The sequence below is a fragment of the Camellia sinensis genome, chromosome 1 (assembly GCF_055761805.1).
Source record: "Camellia sinensis isolate YWXY chromosome 1, ASM5576180v1, whole genome shotgun sequence".
NCBI classification, from domain to species: domain Eukaryota; kingdom Viridiplantae; phylum Streptophyta; class Magnoliopsida; order Ericales; family Theaceae; genus Camellia; species Camellia sinensis.
The window spans coordinates 56,441,384-56,464,523 of NC_138961.1; the positions used below are offsets into that span (position 1 = coordinate 56,441,384).

The following is a 23,140-nucleotide window of genomic DNA, read 5'->3' on the forward strand; positions in this document are numbered from 1 at the left end:
ATGGGTTATGTGAGAAAGATCGGTGTGAGGTGGATGACGAAGGGAACATTCAAAATAATTTTTTTTTTTTTTTTTGAATGAAAAAGGGAAGATAAAATAAAATAAATAAAGGTAAAGTGGGGTGCAAAAAAAAAGTAAAGTGAGAGAGAGAAAATCTTTTTGCCGGATTGTGAGAGAGAAAGCTTCGATGCAAGTTTTCTTACTCTCTCAAAAACAACACAGCATTTGCTTGCCCTCGGGGGGTGCACGGGCAGAAAGAGAGCATTTTTTGAGCCAAAGACCCAGCACACAGATAACACACTACACACGGCATCAACCTCTCGGCACCTCTTTCTCTGCAACTCCCTCTCTCTAGCTCTATCTCTCTCTCGGCAGAGAGTTGGAGTAAAAAAAAATATATACTAATGAGTGAGCGGAATGAGCGCCGGAATCAACATCGCCGGCGAGAGAATCGGTGGCAGTGGAAGATGATAATTTCAGCAACCCGTGTGTTCTTCGAGAGGGAGAGAAGAGGAGAGCCCAGGTCTCCACCCTCTATCAGAGATATATATATATAGATGTATTTGGGTGGTGCAGAGAGAAACCGAAGAGAGAGTTGCCGAGAGAGAGAGGTTGGCCTCTTCATCTCAGAGAGAGTTTATGCATGTTGTGTGTGTGTGTGGCTACTGTGTGTCTGTGGAGAGAGAGACCCAGCTAGAGAGAGATGAGAATGGTTGATCTTTGTATGTAGAGAAGTCGCCTCTGGTGGCGGCGAACTGGAAGCTATATGTATTGATAGAGATGACAGCGGAATAGGTTGAGTTCCGGCGGGCGGCTAAGGTGAGGTTGCCGCCCGCCGATGAAGCGAAAATACTAGGTTCTAAACCCGCTCTGATACCATGTAGAAATTTAAAGTATAAAGAGAAATAGAGAATTGTATAGATATTGATTGTATTATTGATTGTTATTGAATATGTTTATAATGATTCCTATATATAGAAGAGTAGAGTAGGTAGGTGTGTAGCAGGTGGAGTAGGTGGTAGTAGGTGGTAGTGGTAGGTTTTAACAGTTTTTCCATGATGACAATCAGTGAAAGGTTAACCATAAGCACCACAATAAGGTAAACAGGTAACTCAATAATTCACTGCTTTCAAGATCATGCCTACCTGGTCATTTGAGTATGACAATAAAGCAGCAAAGCAGAAGGGATTGGCAAAGTATGCAATTCAATCATGTATTTGACGTGCCTCGAAATGCACAAGATGAACATGAATATATCATTCAAAGATAATAAAAAAATAAAAATAAAAACTCAATATAAAAATAATTCCTATAAATATATATTGTTTTTATTTTATCATTGTACCCTAAGTTATTTTGCTCAAACTTATAATTAGTTTCATGTGTATAAGCAATAGACACGTGCATCCCCCAAGTAACTAAAGTATGCTCAGGTCTAAAAAGATAATATGACAAATTTGGATTAGTATCCGGCACATATCGGGAAGTGTTCGTCAAGTCGTCAACTTCTTAGAAGTGTCCGCACTCCTTAAGTTTTCATGGTCATGCAGTGCTAAAAGATTTTTTTTTCACAATTTGTGATTTTCTTTTTGAGAGTTTGTGATATCATGCCTCCGTTTAAGGATATCGAACTTCAGTGAAAATTTTAAAATGCCACCTTGATGCCTTTTGCACTTAGTTTTTGGTGTCATACTGTTTCAAATAATATCTATTCAGGTTTGTGACATTTTTAGCATTTGTATAATGTGTGTTCTACTTCCACATATAGCTTCTCATACCTAGCAAGTTGATGAAGGACTACTTTTCTTGCTCTCTAGAAGTTCAATATAATATTTGTGTGAAAGGCTTTGACCATACTTTATATAACATCTTTAGGTCTAACCTAAAGAAACAGTTCAAGAAGCATAACTGGTGGCCAATTTAGGTTTTTCTTTTCTTTCGCTGGCAATACAAGCTTAAAAAATTATAATGCATAAAAATAAAAAGACTAAGTCCAAAGTAACCTAAAGAGACATCAACCACACTTACCTTGGCTTTTTATCACTAAGTTACATATATTAGTCATAATAATAAAGACATTCAAATTTTTTAAACATTGTCTATCATGTTCACGGTAAATATGTAGAAGCTAAGGAGCAAAAATAGTTAAGCCAAAAGATTAAATTTCTCATCATGAATGCCAATATCTGAAACATTGAGGGAAAAATTTTCAAGAATCGAGAAACATTATATGCACGTGCCTTGTGTGTGCACCAACACACAATGCCAGTGCATAGCAGGACTTACCAGCAAGAATACCACCGAAGACATATGATGAAGAGTATTCCGGATGCAATGAAACATTTCCACTGAAAACAAAGTGTAATCAAATTAAATACATAAGATGAGGAAAGGGCAAAAGGCGCATTTAGTTCTGCGCAATCCACAACATGCTTCTAGTTTGATCAATTTTGTAAATACGTACAACAAGCTACCCTGAATCTAAAAATGCAAATTGATGGGATCAGAAGGAAAATAAGACGTCTTCGATTTTCACTAAGCGTAACAAGTACTCATCAATACAAATAACAAGACTGCTCCAAAAAAAAAAAAAGAATGAATCATGTCAAATGACGAACTATCATTGATGAAAAGTTCATGGCATTGCATGAGATTGTTACTTAAACATTCTCTTTAGAGTGGACAAAGAGAGGAGAACTGACTCTCAAAGTTGTGGATTGGCAATTTATGCAGGGTGTGCATCATTTTGACAGGCCAAAGAAAGTACTTCCTACTTTTAGGTTCTAAAGGGCAGAATGACAGTAATAAATAGCCAAGCATTGACAGGGCAACACCACTTGACAATTGACAAAACCCAGAGCTTTTACATTTAAATCAGTAACTTATGGGTTACCAGAATTAACTGTTTGTTATGGTAGTTCAACTGAATTGCTATTGAAAAGCAACATAGCCATATAAAAGAAATAATTGAATGTTGAAATGGAGGAGTGGCAAGCTGAATAAAATAGTTAAACATGTGTGCAATAAAGACAAAATGCCTGAACAATAAGAAGTAATAGGATTGAAATTCAAGGTGGGCATAGAAGCCAAAAGAAGACGGACCAGGATATAGGCATAAAGACGATGGTCACAAAGGAGGTAGAGTGAGGTTTATGGTCCCAAGTAAACCAGATTCTCTTAGCCACATCCAGTATGCCCATTTAGGCTGTGGCTAATAAAAGAGTGCGTCCAATGCAAAAAAAAAAAAAAAAAAGGAAAATGGAGAGAGAGAGACTGAAGTCTTTAAATATGGTAAAAATCATACCTAAATGGATTGTAAAACATTGTTGAACTTGAGTCAATTAAATTCACTGGCATACATAGAGGAGACAAGAACTGACTTCTTTCACTTGAACTTGAACATTCAGAAGCTCCTTTTTCTCGTTGTACCATCCAGTAAGCTGCTCGGCGCTGATATGGTCTAAGCACCGGAATCAAGTCAGGTACGTCATCTTCCAGCATGGGATCCCCTCTGTATGAATTATGTCAGAAACAAAATCAATGTGAAGTAAAAAATTCAACAACCGAACCTTTGAAGTTTAAATCAACTTGAGGACAAATTTATATGGTTCTAAAACTCACTTTGATGGCTTGATGGCTTCATAAAATCCAGCAGCATCAAACCTGGCCCGTTTCCTTGAGGCCGGGGAGTAATTGTCCATCCCCATATGTAAACTGAGTTCCAGTTCCGTTGACTCACTATATCCGTATCTAACCTCTGAAGTTATAACTTCGGGTCGCAGCCAAGCCATGACACTCATCATACTTTTTTTCCAAAGTTGCCTTGTAGTGTCAAGAAGAGAATCACAGGCATCAAATGCAGTTTTAAGTATCTCCACTCTCACCCTTATAGATGACATTTCTTCTGAAAATGTAAACCCTAGAACTGGCCTCAATGACAAAAACTTAAGACTAATTAGGTGAACAAGACCCGAAATACCCTCATCCGGTCCATCAAAACTCCCCGACACTATCACGGCATCCATTGCTGTATCCTCCGACATGCACATTTCCGTGAATTCCAAATATACATAGCTAGCAGGTAACACGGGCCATTGGCCTAACCTAAAACGACCAACAAATTCATTTACACTGCACAAACTAAGCCTCAAAGAATACTTTGAATCTTGGTAAAAACTTTCACTCAATCCATATCCGGAAAACTCTCTGCTTAAATTCAAATTCGTCAAAAGAACTTCTGAAACATCAAAATGTTCATTCGAATCCCAACCACTCCTATCAACTTCAACAAAAAATGGTTTTTCAACATTAACAGACTCATCCCTTTGAGAAGAACTTTGCTCATTCAATTCATTTTCAGGTCTCTCACGCCTCTCCAGTATCCCCACTGACCGATGCGGCCGGGGTTGCTTCCTTCGACCCATCACTATGCACAAAACAAACGAAACAATTACAAATAAACCTATAAATAAATTACTTGAATCTTAACATTACATTTAAAAATAAAAGCTTTTACAGTGTAGTATAAATTGATAGCAATTGTTTTGCACAAATTCCACAACTGAACTAGTGAAAGCAACAATGATAGATAAAATTAGCATAAGAATATTGTTTTTTTTTTAAAGATTATCTTTTTATTTTAAACCTTATATTTATTAATTATGCTGCATAATAATATTCAATATTACAAAAATTAACTCAAATTCATTATGTATCAGTCTATCAATTGTAATTTCATACCTACCACCCTATCTCTTTCTTTATATATACATATATGATTGTGACCCCAAAAAAAAAGGTCTATCCATTGAAAGAAACGTTTTGTACTTGTACATATACGTAGGGTCCGTTTGGAAGGGCTTTTCCCAGCTTTTTGTTGGCTATTTTAGCACAAAATAGGCTATTTTAACCACAAAAACTAAAACGTCACATCCCACCCATAATCATTACACTATTTTCTTACAAAAAAAAAAAAAAAGTTAAAAAAGTCAAAAAACGAAAAAGCTCTTTCCAAACTAAGCTTTTTAGCCCAGGCTAAAATAGCAAAAAAAACCAAAAAATCAAAAAGCGGACCCACTTCCCAAACGGAGGCGTAATATGCTTGCATATACACACACAGAGAGAGAGAGAGAGAGAGAGATTGAATTCGAACCTGGTTTTGTTACGGAGTTTAGATTGAAGAAGTTCCCATGGAAGCTTGAAAATTGAACGTTACGCGCGAGTTGAGTTGAGTTGAGTTGAGAGAAGTGCGACTTCCAGATAGTTTGAAAACCTAAAAGGTAAGGTGGATTCGTTTCTGGGCGGGCTACCGTAACAGGCGGGACCAACTACCGAATCTATCACCACTTAAGTCGTGTCAGCACTTGTCTACAATATCAATGTCCTGATTATGTCTGTCACTTAATTTTTGTCAACACGTTGTCACGCTAGTAACTCGTACATTAACGCTTTTATCAAAAGAATAAGCCCTAATTCCCAATTTTGATTTGGGGCTTAGGGTTTTTCTGAGCTGAGTTGATAATAATCCCAAGTGAAAATCTAGTGGACGCCATGAAAGGAGGAAGGAAGAATCTGAAGAGGGCAGCAGAGCAAGAGACATTTACTCTTCAACAAGGCCAGAGCATCATGCAAGTTGTGTCTCTCCGAGGCTCCAACCTCATTGAGGTAACATTATACATATACATCTACATATATTTGTATATATGTGCTAGATAACAAGTGTAGGTTGTTTTTGTATCTTGAGTATCAGTTTGATTGTTGTTGCCTTTATATATCTCTGTGAAAGGTCATGGATGCAAAAGGGGAGAAAGCTCTGGCATTGTTTCCAGCCAAATTCCAGAAGAGTATGTGGATAAAGAGAGGTTTGTTTTCTTAGATTAGAAAACAGCATTCCAAATTGCATTTTTTTTTTTTTTCTCTTTCATTCATAAAATATTGATTGATTTCATTCATTTAACTTCTAAAGTTTTTATTTCAGTTCCTGTAGTTCTTGTTGAAGCCTAATTTGATGGTCAAATTTTTCATTTTTAAAATTTGAACAATTTGAGCATACATTTTCTCTGTTGACCAATTATTTGGGATGTTTTGGGTACATTGTTTTGATGAAGGATTTACAAATTTTTGGCAAACCCATTTTATGATGCTGTAAGCTACTTGACTTTAGAGTGATATTTAAGTTGCTTTTTCTACAAACAGGTAGCTTTGTTGTGGCTGACGAAAGTGGAAGAGAGGAGGCCATTGAATCTGGTAGAAAAGTGTCATGTATTGTTTCTCAAGTTCTCTTTCATGAACAAGTTCGTGTTCTTCGGAAATCTCCAGAATGGTTCGTATTCAAAAGCCATGTTTCCCTATTTTTTTAGTTTGTTGCTTTTGCATCCTCACTTGTTCTAAAATTTTGGATCACAAAGCATGGTCAAGCTTGTAGGATGATCCATGTCCACATATTGCTCTAAAACTGAACTTAACCCAATTTGCCTAAGCTACAATAATCAGATTGAAGTTCTTATAGTTAAATAATATTTATCTACAAATCACTTTCATATGACAGTGTTGCGGCTAGAGATTTATCCCTCTTTTTAGGGTTTGAAACAGATTTGTTTTCATTTTAGAATATTAATTTAAAAAACGAGGTGTCTTTGTCTATGAAGCACGGATACGGATATGAATACTGGTACTAGTACGATACGGGTACGTCAATATGGTAAAATTAAAAAAAAATAGGGTGTGGTAGTATGCCTCGGTACGCTTGTAAAAAAATATTTATTTTTAATTTGGAGTAATACAAAAATTAATTAAATAGTTTAATTTGTTAAGGTCCAACCTATAATTAATATTTAATGCTAAAAGTAGAGGTATAAATCAAAATTAAATGTCAATATATGAAATAACTTACAAACCATAGTTTAATTTTAAAATCAAACTAAGCATAAAACAAAAAATTAAAAAAAAGTACAGTGAAAGGAGTTTTATCTCTGTAGTAGAAAAAAATATTGTTTCAATTGAGTTACGGTACGACTTGGTTATATACTAAGTACGTCTAAGTACGCCAAAAATTAAGAAGAAAAAATTTGGGTACATGTTTCATGTACCCGGTACGTATGCAAAGGTACCATACGAGGTACCATATGCTGGTAAGTATGCGGTACGGATATGACATATTTTTCGAAGTACCCATGCTTCATAGGTCTTTGTAGAGTAATTTTCACATCAGACCCTTCCTAGCGAACACACTCAGTCAGTATGTGTTCTCTTCTAACCATGGATTACTTATAATTTTCTTTGCTATTTGCTTGAAGAGTTGCATAGAGCCATGCCTGTTTTTAGTTTAGATCTCATAATTAGCTCTTAAGCTGCTGATATACTAATGGCTTTTATCAAAATGGAATACATCTTACAATATGAAGACTTGTGTAACTATCAGGCTTCTTTATTTTGGAGATCGCATTAAATTTCTTGTTTATAGTTGTCTAATTGAGGGCTTTGTGAAGGTGAATCAAGTGTTGAAAGGTGGACCTTTTTATTTTTTATTTTTTGTTCTCTGTTTGGTGTATTTTCCCCTTTTAACCAAATTAAGCAGATCGTTTTTGGCAGCTGCTAAGCTCCTTTCTTAAAGTAATTTTTACACTGATTGTTTCTTACTCCTTATCTTCCCTATTCTTATTTCTTCGTATACTTGCTGCTGCAAAATGTTGCAGGCCAGAAATCTTCAAATCCACAATTCTAGACAATTATAGGCAATGTTTGGAGGGAGATGCTTCCATGAAGGATCAGAGTGAAGTTAACTCAACTGATGATGATGAACTCCCACCCATAGAAGCCAATACGAACAGAAGGAAGCCTGTAGAGTTGCAGTCAGATGTAGACTCAGATTCAGATACGGATTCTTAAACCAAATTTGGCAACATCGAGAACCAGGATCTTAGCATTTTTACTTTTTTGGCTGTGTATGGGTAAGAATGTGTACTCATTTTCTTCTCTTTTTTCCCCAAATTTTACAGGGTCAATTTTATTTTACTTTTTTACATTGTATTATTACATTTTTAAAACAGGTTGGTATATTTGGACCAAAGACCTTATCTTTTGTATGACTTCCCCATAGGAAATGAGTAGAATTCTGTTATCTTTAAAAATATTGATTACACGCGAACTTTGAAATTCTATCTCAACGCCTGTACTAGGTGAAATATAGAAGGATAAGCTTGTTACGGCTCTCTGTGTTAAATTGCAACTTGTACTAGTAGTTTGAATTCATATGCTTTTGTTTTTATTCTAGTCATTATTGTTCGTGACACCTCTGGGGTTGTGATGGCAACAAATTTTGGACGTGTTAGGGTCTCCTATGCCCTTGCTGTTGAGGCTTGGGCCATTTGAATTACTTGTCTAAATGGCAACCTCGTGGAATTTAAAAGATGCTATCATTGAATCCAATTCTGCTGAATTTTGATGGGGGTTTCTTGGTTCATTATTAAAAACATATGAGGTGGGGAACACCAAGAGGTTGGCCTAGTGGTAAGGCCTTAGGTCTTGGGGGTGTGTTCCCTCTCAGGTTTCAGAGATCAAAACCTCTTAGATGCTAACGATTTCTTGAGTCCATCAAATTGGGGGAAAATCCTTAGTCGGGTTTTGATCTGGACATGCCAGTGCCAATCAAGAAAAAAACATATGAGGTGGGAGATTTGGGCAAATCTGGATGCGATAGAGCACCTTTTCTCAGGCCTCCCATGCATGATGGAAGAGGCAAGCTAGTTTATGCTCATTGCTTGGCTTCTAATAACGACCTTCGACTGGAGTTGTGTTGTCTAACCCTCCTATGCTCTCTTTGCTAATGAGCTTGTTTAATCTTTGTTTGTAATAATGTCTTATTTTACCCAAAAAAATGTGTTTGGTTTGTATTTGTAGAGTAATTTTTGAGATAAAAAGTACAAAAACTTATTTGGTTTGTTTTTTTTCAGAAATAGTTTTAAAAAATTGTTTTAGGGAGAGAGTTTTAAAAAAAGTGATTGATTTGATATGTATGAGAGAGAGAGTGGTTTTGGAAAGTAGGTAACTAAATAAAATTTTAAGATTTTTTTTTAAAAAATTTGTTTGGTTTGATTACTCTTGAAAATTTGTTTGTAGAGAATTTTTTTCAAAAATTTTTCTAAAAAACAAACCAAACAAGGACATGTCCTAGCCATGTGGCTTTTTGTTCAATATAAATAAATAAATAACTTAAAAAACACATCTCGAATGCTTCATAAAATTTAGATTTTTCCATTTATCTCCCCCCCCAAAAAAAAAAAAATAAAGTCTTTGAGGTTCTTGAGTTGAAATGCATTTGCTAAAATCGTAAATTTTTACCAAGGGCACGTTTAGTAACTTTTATATTTACAGTTTTTTGTTTTAATTTACAAGATTTTTGAAAATTATAAATAAAAACTTGATTCATTTTTGTTTTCATTTTCAAAAAGTTGTTAATGGTTTACAAAATTCAAACACATGTTTAATTTATTTATTTTTATTTTTTATTTCTTTCTCTTTTTTCTCATCCTTTCCGTCCACTACATATTTTGCTCATCACTACCAACTGTCATTGTTTATGACATTCTCCGCCAATCACCTCTGGCTACCACTTCCTTAGGCTGTTAACCACTTCCCACCGGCGGTAATCGTCTTCTACCATCACCTGTAGTTAAAAACCACCTTCAACTATCACCTTAGACATCGACAGTCATTTTTGACCATCGACAATTACTTTTGACCACCATTTCCCGTGGCCCGCAACCACCACCACCTCCTATAGTCGACAACCAACTCCGGCCACCATTTTCAACCATTTTTTTTCACTTGTGTTCAAATCAAAAATTTAAAATATGTATCGAATATGTTTTTTGTAAACAAAAAAAATAATAAATTATAAAGTTATCGAACGGCAATTAACTTTTCACAACACACCTATTTAATCATGAAATTTTAAATTTTAAATATATATTTGATAAGAAAATTCGAACTCACAGAATATTTGATAAACTACCATACCATGCTAACACAATTGATGCCCTTTATTGACAAATATATCTCTTTGTGACTATTTTTTTTTTCACCAAGAAGATATAAATTTCATTAGCAAATTCATTGACAAACGAGCGGAAGGCTATGCAACTGTTGAATTTCCAGCACCTGCTTTATGCAGCTGTAGATTGTATATGACTTGCTACACTGGAAAGAAATATAAAGAAAAAAAGAGCTCCTCCTATATATTACTTTCATGATTTATAGAAAATTGTTAAATCCCGTCTTAATGACTCTAGGCACAGTCACCTCTCTCCTCTTAAGTTGGTGCATCTCTTGACAATTTTGAAGAAACAAACTTTATTGATCTTTCTGTAAATCAATCCATATATATATGTATATATATCAAGCACAGTTTGACCTTTCAATGCCCTACACATTGAAGACCTTGCTTCAAATTTACAACAATCAAATTTTTGGGTTTCTTCTTTCCTGTATACTACTTCAAAAACACTACAAGTTCAATCTTATTTCTCACCTGTACAACAAAATTTACAAACAAAGCAAGACTTGCCAATCAAACTTTCTCATCAGCTACCAATTACTTCACTTGGGGAAGAATATCCCATGAGCCTATGAAGCGCCAAACCTGCTCTTCCTCTTGGTGAGGATGAGGATTCCTCAATTTCCGAGGATGATTTCTCCGCTTTGGATATCTTGAATGAAGACCCAACTGATGATGCTAAGGTTTTCACAGAATTCTTGTATTTGTTTCGATACTCTTTGAAGAAACCCTGCTTCTTTCTCTCTTCCATAGGATCAAAAGAACTACTAGATGACATCTTTCTTCCATTAGAATCCCTTTCGAGGGCATGGACGTAAAGGGACTCCCCTTCAGTAGAGTAACTTTTATGAAAGGGTGGTCCATAATCATCAGAACATGACACAGGATCACAAGGTGGACAATTATTGGTAGACAACACCGACGCCAACTTCTTCCAATTGTTAGCAATGCTGCAATCATCGACCTCACTGGGCGGTGGGGCTATAGCATCACGAGCAAAATCAAGATCAATATATCGAACAATATGAGTCTTGTTGTGAAGCGAAAACTTTAATATAACCGAACAAGCACTACACCGCAGCTTATGGCATCTCCTTTTAAAGAGGAGGAAATCTTCAGGCAGTTGCAGCAGTTTCAAGCAGCTATGACAGATGAGGAAAGGAGCTCCACTTGCTATGGGTCGGACATATCTCTTCGCCAAGTGAAGTCTCTCCCTCGAATATTTCTTCACCTCATGGCGATTTTTTTGCCAATGATCATCAGAAAACTCAGAGCCCTTATAATGCTGGGGACTCGATGGAGTAGAGCAGTACAGATTGTGATATCTCTGACTTGGGTGGGCTGTATATTGGCTTTTGTTACAGCAAATGTGTGGTGGCAATGGTGCTGAGCATTGCCAGTCTTGGGGACAACAATGCAGACACGAGCGATTGACTTGGGGTCTGTTGATTGTGGCCCCCGCTGAGAAAGGAATTCGTGAGATTCGACTTGGGTGGGGGGGCCAGATTCGACTTGTGTATCTAGTATTGCTTGAACTGTGGCATGTTTGCACCTCAGGTGGTACGCAATCACAGTACGATGGAAGCTGCTTCTCATTTGCCCTCCCTTGCAAAATATGTGTTCTGCTAAGCTGACCTTGCAGTTCATAAACCATTTTTAGCAGTTTTATTTTCTCCTCTTCAAGGTACTCAGTCTTGCTAGGCAAATGAGAGCTCGTACTGCAGTGGAACTCATTCCGATCATAATTTGAAGGGCTGCCGTTTTCATAGCCAACATGGCAACCTCTTGAATAGAAGGGCACCCTGGATCGACTCTCGTCTGTCTCAAATTTCATCCTGCTCCTAACTTGATGGTCTTGTCTTGTGGATTCCTGAAATTCATCCATAGCATAATGCTTCTTTTCTGATGAAATTGATGAGCAGTTCCAAGCTTGATGTAGCATTTCTGAATAATTATCCCTTTGGGGCATTTCTTTGGTATTGGCAGACTTTGCCTCCTTGAATTTCCTTTTAGATAGATGGTGGAGATCAGGGACTTGATCTTCACTTCCATCATAGGAAGAGACACTGCCATCGTAAGCATAATAGCTCCTGGTGGTAGGAGATTTAGGCATTTCTCTGAGCGTAACACTGAACTCAGAGATGGGTTTGGGTAATGCAATGTCTTCCAATGTATCTACAGAGTTCATACGGTCAAAACAATTGACTGCTCTTTTCTGAGACTCCTCCAGCTGTTCAGGCATATGATTATCTGTCAAAATGCTTTCACCCAATGGCCCCTGAGCAGTGATGACTGAATCCCCCGGGCTCACAGCCAGCAGGTTTTCCACACTCAAGCTTCCAAATATAAAACGGCTCTTGAAATTCTCATCCAATTCAGTATTTGTTCCAAACTCAGGAGATGACTCTTCAATTTCCTGACAACTAAGCTCAGTAGAAGAAGGAACTGCATTGGAAAATTTTATATTTCCAGACCACTCCCTCTCATAATCGCCAAATTCATTATGAACCCTTCCATTGTTTTGTGCCAAACAATTCCTATTTTCATTCACTTCACTATGAACTTCAGCTAGTGGTGACGACGACTCCTCACTCTCCTTATGATAAAGGGCAGTGGGTGAAGCAACTTCATCATAGAAGTTTACAACTCCAGGCTGCTTCCCATTGCAACATCTATGTTCATTTTGATGATTCCTTCTATTGTTCTGTTCGAAGTCCACTTCACTATGAGCTCCAGCTACTGGTGATGACACCTCACTCTTGTGATGATTAAGCACAATTGATGAAGTAACTTCTTCAGAAAAGCTTACACCTCCAGGCTGCTTCCCATTACAATATCCATATTCATTTTGATTCCTTCCATTGTTCTGTTCCAAGTCCACTTCACTATGAGCTCCAGCTACATGATGATTAAGCTCAGTTGATGAAGTAACTTCTTCAGAAAAGTTTACACCTCCATGCTGCTTCCCATTGCAATATCCATATTCATTTTGATTCCTTCCGTTGTTCTGTTCCGAGTCCACTTCCCTATGAGCTCCAGCTACCGGCAATGACTCCTCACTCTCATCATGATTAAGCTCAGTTGATGAAGTATCTTCTTCAGAAAAGCTTACACGTCCAGGCTGCTTCCCATTGCAATATCCATATTCATTTTTATTCCTTCCATCATTCTGTTCCAAGTCCACTTCACTATGAGCTCCAGCTACCGGCAATGACTCCTCACTCTCATCATGATGATTAAGCTCAATTGATGAAGTAACTTCTTCGGAAAAGCTTACACCTCCAGGCTGCTTCTCATTGCAATACCTATGTTCATTTTGATTCCTTCCATTGTTCTGTTCTAAGACTTCTCTATGAGCTCCAGCTACCGGCGATGCTGCCTCACTCTCATCATGATTAAGCTCAGTTGATGAAGTCACTTCTTCGGAAAAGCTTACACCTCCAGGCTGCTTCTCATTGCAATACCCATGTTCATTTTGATTCCTTCCATTGTTCTGTTCCGAGACCACTTCACTATGAGCTCCAGCTACCGGCGATGATGCCTCACTCTCATCATGATTAAGCTCAGTTGATGAAGCCACTTCTTCAGAAAAGCTTATACCTCCAGGCTGCTTCTTATTGCAATACCCATGTTCATTTTGATTCCTTCCATTGTTCTGTTCTGAAACCACTTCACTATGAGCTCCAGCTACCGGCCATGATGCCTCATTCTCATCATGATTAAGCTCAGTTGATGAAGTCACTTCTCCGGAAAAGCTTACACCTCCAGACTGCTTCCCACTAAAATATCTGTATGCATTTTGATCCCCTCCATTGCTTTGTTCAAAAGAACATTGATCTTTATCAAATTCTGTTTCTTCTCTGGCTGCTGGTGATGACTCTTCATTTCCATGGCATGTCAGCGGTGTAGAAAGTTTGCTAGTGAACTTCATACCTCCAGACTGCTCCTCCCTATCGTTATCCTGAATTTCATTCTGAACACTCCCACAGTTTTTGCCCAATGACTGTTCACCTGTGGAAGGAAATGTTTTCTCTGGACTTGAGCCTTGAGCTTCTTTGACATCAGAAACATGTTCCAACTCATTTTTCTGTGCTTTATCTGTTTCAGGTATGTGTGATCCTGTGCCCTTGGTCTCGTTTTTGCGCTTTTTAGCTGTATGAAAATGAAAATACAGGAATGTCAGAATTCAATTCAAATTTGAAGAGAAAATATTTGAGACACATTTCAAAGCATCACAACTATATAAAATGGGCAACCCAGTGCACAAGACAAGACTCTTGCTAAAGAAGAGTCTGGGAAGGTGATGTACGCAACTTTACTCCCATTTCTGGAGAGGCTGTTTCCTTAAAGATGTATTGCTAACTTAAATCGCAATGATGATCCATATAAAGTCTTATTTTTCTTTTACTTTTTGGGAAGGGGGCGTTCCACACTCAAAATAATAATAATAATAATAATAATAAAATCCAAGAAAAACAAGGGAAAGGAAAAAAAGAGTAAATGAACTGTCCCTACTCCCCGCAGGTGGCATGTCACTGCTAGACCATCCTTTCACTAACGGTTGCCAAAATGGTAACTAACAGTTAAAGAAAATTATTACCTCGAAGAATTGTGTTACATCCTCCACACTGGTACACCGGGACATTTGCCAACTCTGTGAGCAGCCCACGGCACCCAGGACATCTAACTATCCGAACATTACTTCTCAACTGATCAGCCATTTTCCCACAATTATCTGGATTCAATCAAACTATGATGGGGCTTAAACCAACACATATCTGGTTGCAACCATGAACAGGACCCATGTTGAAGATTAGAAGGCTACCACTAACTGCAATCATTAAGAATGATAATGAGATAGCAAGGAAAAACGGAAACATAACAAGGATGGGTTTTATTGGATGATAATGAGAAAGCAATAAGCAAAAAATACAGTATAGATTAAATATTACTGAAAACAGAGCTAAATCTACAAGGATGTGGGTGACTTCAACAAGCCATCATAATGGCGACCCTAGAAATGTTCAGTTGCTAGAAAGCACTAACATAATTATTTAAACTCTCTGCTCTAGTAATATGTAGGCCATATGTATATAAAACCAAAATGAGATGATTCTAAAGCATAATTCAGAAATGTGATGAGTAAAAATAAATGCCGGATATAAGTACCGTACTGCTAATAAAAGCTTAATCCACACAGATGTGGTTCACTTCATGAGGCATTATTACAAAATGCCAATATGGTAAAATGTCCAGTCGCTGAAAAACACTTAGTTGGTACACAATTAGAACCTACGGCTTTAGTAATACAAGTACTACTTTGGAAAGAATGAGGTTATGAATTACAATTGCACTAGAAGTATGTACGCATCAAGATTTAATGAAAAGAACTATGAGGTGGGGAGAGTGGGGAAAGAAAAGAACTACATGGAATAGTAAAGACTAAAAATCCTATTTACGATAGGCAAAATGGGAGTTCTGCACTAAAATACAATAAATAGAGTTGATGTTGGCAACAAAATAGAGAAACATGTAAATTATGTAATAGTAAGTCCAGCTCTGCAATGAAACTTTGAGAATCCTTGTATTCTTATTCAAGCTTGGCACACCTTTATTTTTTTGAAGCATATTCATGCTTAGTACTTTTACACCCCCTTAGCTTGTATTCTTCTCTTTGATTTTTTATTTTTAGCAAGTCAAACACACCCAACTACATTCCAACAGGGATTTGAACTTTGGAACTTGTCCTTTGAGGGTGGTGAGAGATCAAATTCAAGCTAACAACTTGTGGTATGAACTATAGAAACTAAAATTTTGAGATGGTCTAAGTACTGTCTGATTAGTCAAAGACAAATGAAATTTTCTTGATTGATCAAAGTCAAAATAGTCAAAATCTACAACAAATGAAGGCCGCACCACAATCATAGTGATTAACCCATTTCAAGATATTGGGTTATACCAAAAGAAAAGGTTTGGTCCACTTTGACAATAAGGGTCAACTAATTGGACCAACCAAAGGATGCAAGTCCCACAAATCATGTGTCAAAATCTCAAAATAGGTCAGAAAATTGAAAATTCAAATTTATTTCACAATAATGACAGATAATTATTATGGTAATTACATTAAAAATTCAAGTTTAGAGGATTTTCAAATTAACACCCCTCTACTTGAGTTTATAAATAGAGGCTCTCAGTCATGGAGGAAAAACCTTTGGCTAACACCTTGCAAGAGCTTTCAAGCATTATTTAAAACTCTCGTGGAAGATCATAAAGCACTTCAACAATGTGCCGATTCTTCTACACATTCTCACATCAAACACACTATAGATCAAGACTCGAGAAGTTTTCAAGTCTAATATCTTCATTTTGGAGAGATAAGTTTGAAGTTTGTTTGAGATTAAGCTATTCTAGTCCTTTATCAAACCCTCTTTTGCCTAATAAGCTTGACAATTTGAAAAAAACCATCAAGCTTCTAGAGTCGTTGGATTGCAAAGGACATTGAATTTAAAGTTTACCGTTGCAATTGGTTTACAACCACAGGATTGTACTCATTTTCTTGTAATTAATAAAATCAAATCTTGTGAACTTGTGCATCTTTTTCGTGTCCCATTCTCTTATAATTAAAAAAACTGGATTTTGTGCATATCTTTCACGTCTTTTATTGCAACACCAAAATACACTTGCCATTCAACTAGTGGAGTTATTAGGAATCATTCCTTCTCTCGCCCCACCCAACCCCATCCTAACAGGGGAATGAGGGATTGAAGTTGAACTAATGGTTTCATTCAGCATCTGGCATAAAGTAGACATGAATCCTTTGGTTAATCAATGATACTATAACCCAAATATTTGCTTTGTTCCTAGATCTAACCAATGGAATCAATTGATCACACATTAATTATTGGAAACCATAAATATTGTGACTGAATCGAAAAGAAAAAATGATTCCAAAATTCAATTAGGTTAGCAAAACTACATATATTGAGCAGATTATAAAAAACTTACACAAAATCGGTATCCAAAGTAATATCATCAATTCATTCATCATCATAAAAAACAAAGACTGTATTAAAAGGAGGGGCCAAGTAGTGAATTGCTACAATAAGAGAAGCAAATTAAGCTATGAAGCATGAACACGGACACAGACACGGACACGGCAATTTTCAAAAAATGGGGACACGGACACAACAGGGGACACGGCAAAATTTTTTTTTTTTTTTTTTGTAAATATTTTTATTTTAATATACGTTAATTATTTTATTTATTTATTATATTTTTTAAATAATGTATTTCTGATAATTTTTTATTTTATTTTATATACATGTGTTTTTTTATTAATATGTATAAATAGTATATAATATGTTATATATACTTATAAAATAATATTATCTTACTAATATTATCTTAAATATATAAGATAAGAAAGAAGGCGAGAGGGACAGAGCCGGTGAGAGAGACAAAGACGCAAGCAAGAGAGAGAGAAGATGAGAGACGCGAGCATGACGAGAGACACGAGCGAGAGAGAGAGAAGACGACGCGAGCGAGAGAGAAGGTGAGAGAGAGAGAGAGAGAGAAAGATGCTTATGGTGGAAGTCGTGAAGTCAAAGGGATATAGATCGTCGACGATTGGATGTCGTTGCGGCGACTGGATGTTCGATCAATCAACTGGATGCCTTCGATTGCGCGACAGGTTTGTCTCTTCACTCTCTCTCCTTTGTCTCTCTCTCCTCACCGTGTCTCATGCCGTGTCCAGATCTGGACACGCGTGTTCCGGGCGTGTCCCCTAAAAAAAAACAATTAAATTAAAGGAACACGGCAGATGGTGTGTCCCGTATGTGTCCCCGGCATGTCCCCGTATCCGACACCGCAACGGCATTGATTTTGCTGTGTCCATGCTTCATAGAAATTAAGTCTTACTGGCTAACACCAAGAAAAAACAAGTCTTATTGGTTAAAAGCATTGCAATGTGGATAATACACGCACCTACACACAAAGCCCAATAATTTACAAAAAGGCAGGAATAATATTATAGGGAGGCAGTGGGCAGGAATTAAGACTGTGTTTGGATTTATGAATTTGGAATGAAAAAGATTTGGACAATAATCATTTAAGTATAATAGGTCAAATTTGGACATGATAGTTTAGATATAAATTTCAAGATTGAATTCAAGACTAGTACCATGATCACGCACTACGATGGATTTGGAATAACAATACAAAAATAATTTTTTGAAATCCTTCATACTAAATATTATAATTGTGCAAAAAATAATTACATCTCTTCTTAACCCTTTAGTTTCCCAATTTATCTATAATTGCCAACCTCTATTATATTTTTTTATAATATTTAACCCCAAACTCTTTCATTTGAAATCCATCTACCCAAACCGAACCTAAAAGGTCGGGAAAAAAATGAAGCCATTTGTAGCTAAAAAATTAAGTAAATTATACTTCTTCTTTTTTTTTTTTCTTTTTTTCTTTTTTTTTTGATTAAGCTGAAAAAACAGAAACAAGAGTTCATGAGGACACTAGGTCCTCTCACAAGAGATGTTGATCATATCTGCAACAAGCAGACTTACAATTTGGCTAGGAGGGTCTTCAAAAACAACCAAAGGATCTTGGTGATTCACACCCATGAAGTAAATTATACAACACATAATGGGAAAGGCCTTTTATATATATATATATATATATATATTTTAGAAACCAAATTCAAACATACAAATTCTAAGAATAGAAATTGAGCTCTACCTACTAACTACTTTAACAAAATCAACCTAAAAAAAATATATACTAAAGTTGAATTGTCTCAAATTCATTACATTTAACAAAACCCATCACAGCTAGTTAGTTAGTTAATTAAAAAAGACATACCTTTTTCTAAGAAAGGGCCAAAGGAGCATACATGACTTGCTAGATCTAAACCAACAAAGACTAGATATATCTGTATTATATATAAACACACACACACATATGTGTATATATATAACTAGAAAAGGAAATTGAAGTAATTTGACTTAGGAACACGATCGACGAACCTCGAGAGAAAGAAGGAGATGAAAGACTTTTCGTTGACTGCAGATTCTACGATCTTCTTTCCTCTTCTCTTTCTAAAAGTCTGTGTTGCTTGTTTGAGAAACCCTCTTTTGATCTTCTTCTTCAGAGCTTCGTTACTGATAAAATTCTCTCTCTCTCTCTCTCTCTGAAAAGTTGTGCCTCCGGAGAAAATGAAATGAGGGAGAGAGAGTGAGGGAAGTCGGCGCCGAGAATATTTAAATGCCAACGTGCTGACGTGTCTGAACCGGCGTTATTTGTTAACCGTTAATTTATATTTTATGTTGGCTGTTGTGCTCCCTCTTACCAAGTCAACCTTAATTTTAAAGCAACCTTCTTTAGGGAAACAATGTGATAATTTCATAAGTTTATTACAAATTTATAATTAAATAGAGTAAAAATTATTATTTTAATTTATTAAAATAAATTATAAATATAATTTCTGAGATTTACTTAAAATACGAATTATCCTTATAATTTTAAATATTATATCTCGTCCCTTGACATTTTAAATTTCATAATAATTGGCCATTTTTATATTACTAAATTATCAAGTTAATTAATATTTTTTAATAATATCAAAATTTTATTTTAATTAATAATTCAAATAATTTTGTTATTCTATAGGATAGCAATTAGAAATTTTATTTTTTCGGTTAATTCTGTTAAATAAATTTTTTTTGATAATGGGATATTTATAATTTTGAAACCACGTAAGATAATTCGTATTTTAAACAAATTTCATGGTGTATTTATAATTTACCTTAATTATATATATTAATATTTATAAAATTTACCATTTATCTGTAATTATTTTTTAAAATTTTAACTGAACTTAATTTTTTGAATTCTTTATAAGTATAGATTTTTTTTAAGATAAATTTCAAATACATCTCTAGAAATTTACTTAAAATATAAATTGTTCCCTGTAATTTTGAAAATTATATGTCGTCCCTTCAAATTTCTAATAACAAATTACCCATTTTATTAATAAATTATTAAATCAATTAACAGTTTTAATTATTTCAAAAATATATTTCAATTAAGAATTCTGGTAATTTTACTACGGTATGGAAAAGTAGTTAAGAATTTTATTTTATTTTTTCATTAGTTCTGTTAAATAAAAAATTCTGACAATGACATTATTTATAATTCCCAAAGCCGCAAGGGATAATTCATATTTTAAGCAAATCACAGAGGTTATATTTGCAATTTATCCTATTTTTAAGACAAATATTATCAATAGTTACTACATTTTGACTCTTTATAATATTTTTGGTTATCATAATTTTAATTGGCTTGATTTTGATGTTAAATTTGTGATTTTATCTCAATTTAGTTCAATTAATTATATTTGCTAGTTTTTTTTAAATGAAAAATGTCTGTGAGTGGAACATGTTATATTTTAAGAGCAAAATTGTAAACATACTCAACTCAGTACATTAATCAATTTAATAACTACTTTTCTTCAAAAATCTTACCCTTCATTATTAATTGGCCTAAATTAACCCAATTCAAAACTAGAAGTAAAAATCGTGTTAATTGAAGTGCAATGATCAAATTGACACAATGAACAAATGAGCAACACTAAAGTTACCAACAAATTTGCCAAAAACTATAAATTTGTGGGAGTCTATATCAATTTCTAAGACAAATTATATGTACTATTAGTGTAATTTGTCCTAATTTTTATTATATTTATTTTCATTTATAAAAGAACAATGTTAGAGATCCCAAATTTTAGTTTATTTTATATGACTTTCCACATATATAGCTGCCATTTGGCATGTGGTTTTTTCAGTTGGTTTTTGGCTATTTTAGCTTTGCCTAAAAACTTGTTTGAGTTGGCTTTTTTAGTTTTTTTTTTTACTTTTGTGAGAGAAAAAATAAAATGATTATGGTTTAAATGTGATATTTTATTTTATTGATTTTTTAGCCTATTTTATTTTTTTTTTTTGACTAATTTAACCCAAAATATCAATGCGAAATGATGAGTTTTATTATTTTAAATATAATGGGTCATATACACATGAAATTTATTACATACATTTAAATTTAACATTTATCTTATAAGTAAGAATTGTATTATTATAAATTACAATTGTGTTTGACAATTGTGTTATAGTGTAAATAAGAAGGGTTTGGCTTCTTTGAAATTGTCATCTTAATTTGAGACAGTGTAACGCCTCCAAATAATTTACATAAAGGCTCCATTTGTTTCTAGAGGTAGAATGGAGGGGATTGATAGTGAGGGGATTAGTAAAATTATGTTTGTTTTGATGATAGTTGTTAGTGTGGAGATTATTAAATTATTTTTATATAAAATAATAAAACAAATAAAACTATGATTTTTACTTAACAAAAAATACAAAAACATTAAACATTAATGTTTAAAAAAAATGCCCAACAAGTAAAAAAAAAAATTCAGTTGACCAGTTGACCGGTCGGACTTCCGGGCAGACGTCCAGTAACACCCATTTCAAACGGACTACTTTGCTAATACCATCTCCCACTCTAGATTGCTAATACCCCTCGCCAACGCTTATCATAGTCCCTTCGGACTACGAATCCGGAGCTCCAAAACCAAAACAAGTGGGAGCCATCGTTACTATTTATCTATCACAGTCCGAAGTGGGCTGTGGTAGCGGAAAACAAACGGGGCCAAAAAGGATTCATAATTATCTATCATCAAGGTCTTAATCGAAAAGTAGTAACTCCCATAACATACTTATATATATAACATCCATTTCATCCTTACTAAATCTCTAAGATGTGTGCTCAATTTATTCCGGAGATTTATCAAAAGTGTTCCAGATACAACTATACATTCAATATTATAGGAATATAAATTTATAACATGTGGCACTACAAGTCAATTACAAATAAATGCACTTAAGGTTACAAGTTCCAAGGCTTATGATCGGTTACACAAAAATGGTTATCGAAACACATACATTTAAAGCCCTTGGCTTGTCCAAACAACAACAAAACAAGAGCCATATGCCCTCAAAACACTTCACGCCTTCAATTTGGCAGAATCACTACATCTTTTTCTGCACAAAATTCACTAAAATGAGCACAAAGCCCAATAGGAAATTATTAACAAAGTATATACATTTTTACATAATCCCATGAAATGAATGCAAATGCCATGTCATGCTCAAAATACATACTTTTGCCTTTTGGAAAATCTTGTGCATAATGCCAATTTGATAACACAATAATCCAACAATTTCAATGAAATTTTCAAATGGGTGATAAATATGACTCAGGTGATCCTTAGGTTGGTATCCACTAGTAGGCATAACAAACACTACCAATCTCCACTTTACCAGTCTCTCACTGGAAGGCACGTGGTGTTTCCTCCACGCGTGTTTTCGGTCTTTCACCATGAACACTCAGGCTAACTTAACCGATACCAAACTGCACCCCATATTTAAACTAACCAACGTATTTACCCCCAAACAATTCAATATGTTCTTGTTTCACAAAACAATTTCTTTCTTAATGCAATAGTTTTCAAATTTCAATTAAAAATTCATAACAACCAAATGAGATGGAATGTCAATGCAACATGTATCAATGCATTATAATATGTTTCCATTTTCAGTTTTCACCACACAATCTACCATTGTGATAAAAATCTCCATACTTCTTCTCAATATAATTTCACAAAAAAATCTACCGAGAGATAAATAATAATACCACATTACATGCTTTCTCCACATGTTAATCTATATTTTCCCACTTGGTCATTTCAAGACCAACCAAAAATAAGCTATACAACTAGCGTCAATATTAACCATTTCTCATTCTTCCATGGAATTTCCTCTTTATACACAATTATAGGAATTTCTCAATCATATATTCATCATAATACTTGACAAGCATAGATTTCATCACATCTTACTATTTTTCCAAAAATCCCCAATCTCTAGGGTTTTCCACAAAACTAGATTTTTTTTCCTCATTTTTAAAGGACTTTTCCAAGACAACATTCCTTCTTGACAATATAGTTCATACCCTCAAGAG

General features: G+C 35.0%; 3 protein-coding genes across 11 annotated transcripts in view; 1 reads left to right on the forward strand and 2 right to left on the reverse strand.

The window, feature by feature from the left end:
* LOC114263396 (RING-finger, DEAD-like helicase, PHD and SNF2 domain-containing protein) overlaps positions 1-5,289 on the reverse strand; it is a 30,349-nt gene extending 25,060 nt beyond the window's left edge. For all 6 annotated transcript variants that reach the window (XR_014335168.1, XR_014335165.1, XR_014335166.1 and 3 more), the window contains exons 1-4: positions 5,153-5,289; positions 3,622-4,426; positions 3,305-3,511; positions 2,287-2,348 (exon numbers count right to left, since the gene is read on the reverse strand). Coding sequence is in view for 2 of the 6 variants with exons in the window: in XM_028203918.2 (XP_028059719.2) it covers positions 2,287-2,348; positions 3,305-3,511; positions 3,622-4,424 (1,072 nt within the window). In the remaining 4 variants the exon portion in view is untranslated. The remainder of the gene's footprint in view (positions 1-2,286; positions 2,349-3,304; positions 3,512-3,621; positions 4,427-5,152) is intronic.
* On the forward strand, positions 5,154-8,221 carry LOC114263399 (Nucleic acid-binding, OB-fold-like protein). 2 transcript variants are annotated; one of them, XM_082877705.1, is made up of 5 exons: positions 5,154-5,279; positions 5,498-5,664; positions 5,786-5,861; positions 6,196-6,322; positions 7,695-8,221. In XM_082877705.1, the coding sequence occupies exons 2-5, from the start codon at positions 5,551-5,553 to the stop codon at positions 7,885-7,887; spliced, it is 510 nt and encodes a 169-aa protein (XP_082733831.1). In that variant the 5' UTR covers positions 5,154-5,279; positions 5,498-5,550; the 3' UTR covers positions 7,888-8,221. The 2 variants fall into 2 exon arrangements, with proteins under 2 accessions (XP_082733831.1, XP_028059724.1); XM_028203923.2 differs by lacking the exon at positions 5,154-5,279 and having other exon boundaries at positions 5,403-5,664.
* Positions 8,222-10,333: 2,112 nt separating this feature from the next.
* LOC114263397 (uncharacterized) lies at positions 10,334-19,352 on the reverse strand. Of its 3 annotated transcripts, none has more exons than XM_028203922.2 (4): positions 19,093-19,302; positions 15,229-15,313; positions 14,655-14,885; positions 10,334-14,206 (listed from the first exon to the last, which is right to left on the reverse strand). In XM_028203922.2, the coding sequence occupies exons 3-4, from the start codon at positions 14,773-14,775 to the stop codon at positions 10,581-10,583; spliced, it is 3,747 nt and encodes a 1,248-aa protein (XP_028059723.2). In that variant the 5' UTR covers positions 14,776-14,885; positions 15,229-15,313; positions 19,093-19,302; the 3' UTR covers positions 10,334-10,580. The 3 variants fall into 3 exon arrangements, with proteins under 3 accessions (XP_028059723.2, XP_082733849.1, XP_028059722.2); XM_082877723.1 differs by having other exon boundaries at positions 15,224-15,313; positions 19,093-19,299; XM_028203921.2 differs by lacking the exon at positions 15,229-15,313 and having other exon boundaries at positions 19,093-19,352.
* Between the last annotated feature and the right edge of the window lie 3,788 nt (positions 19,353-23,140).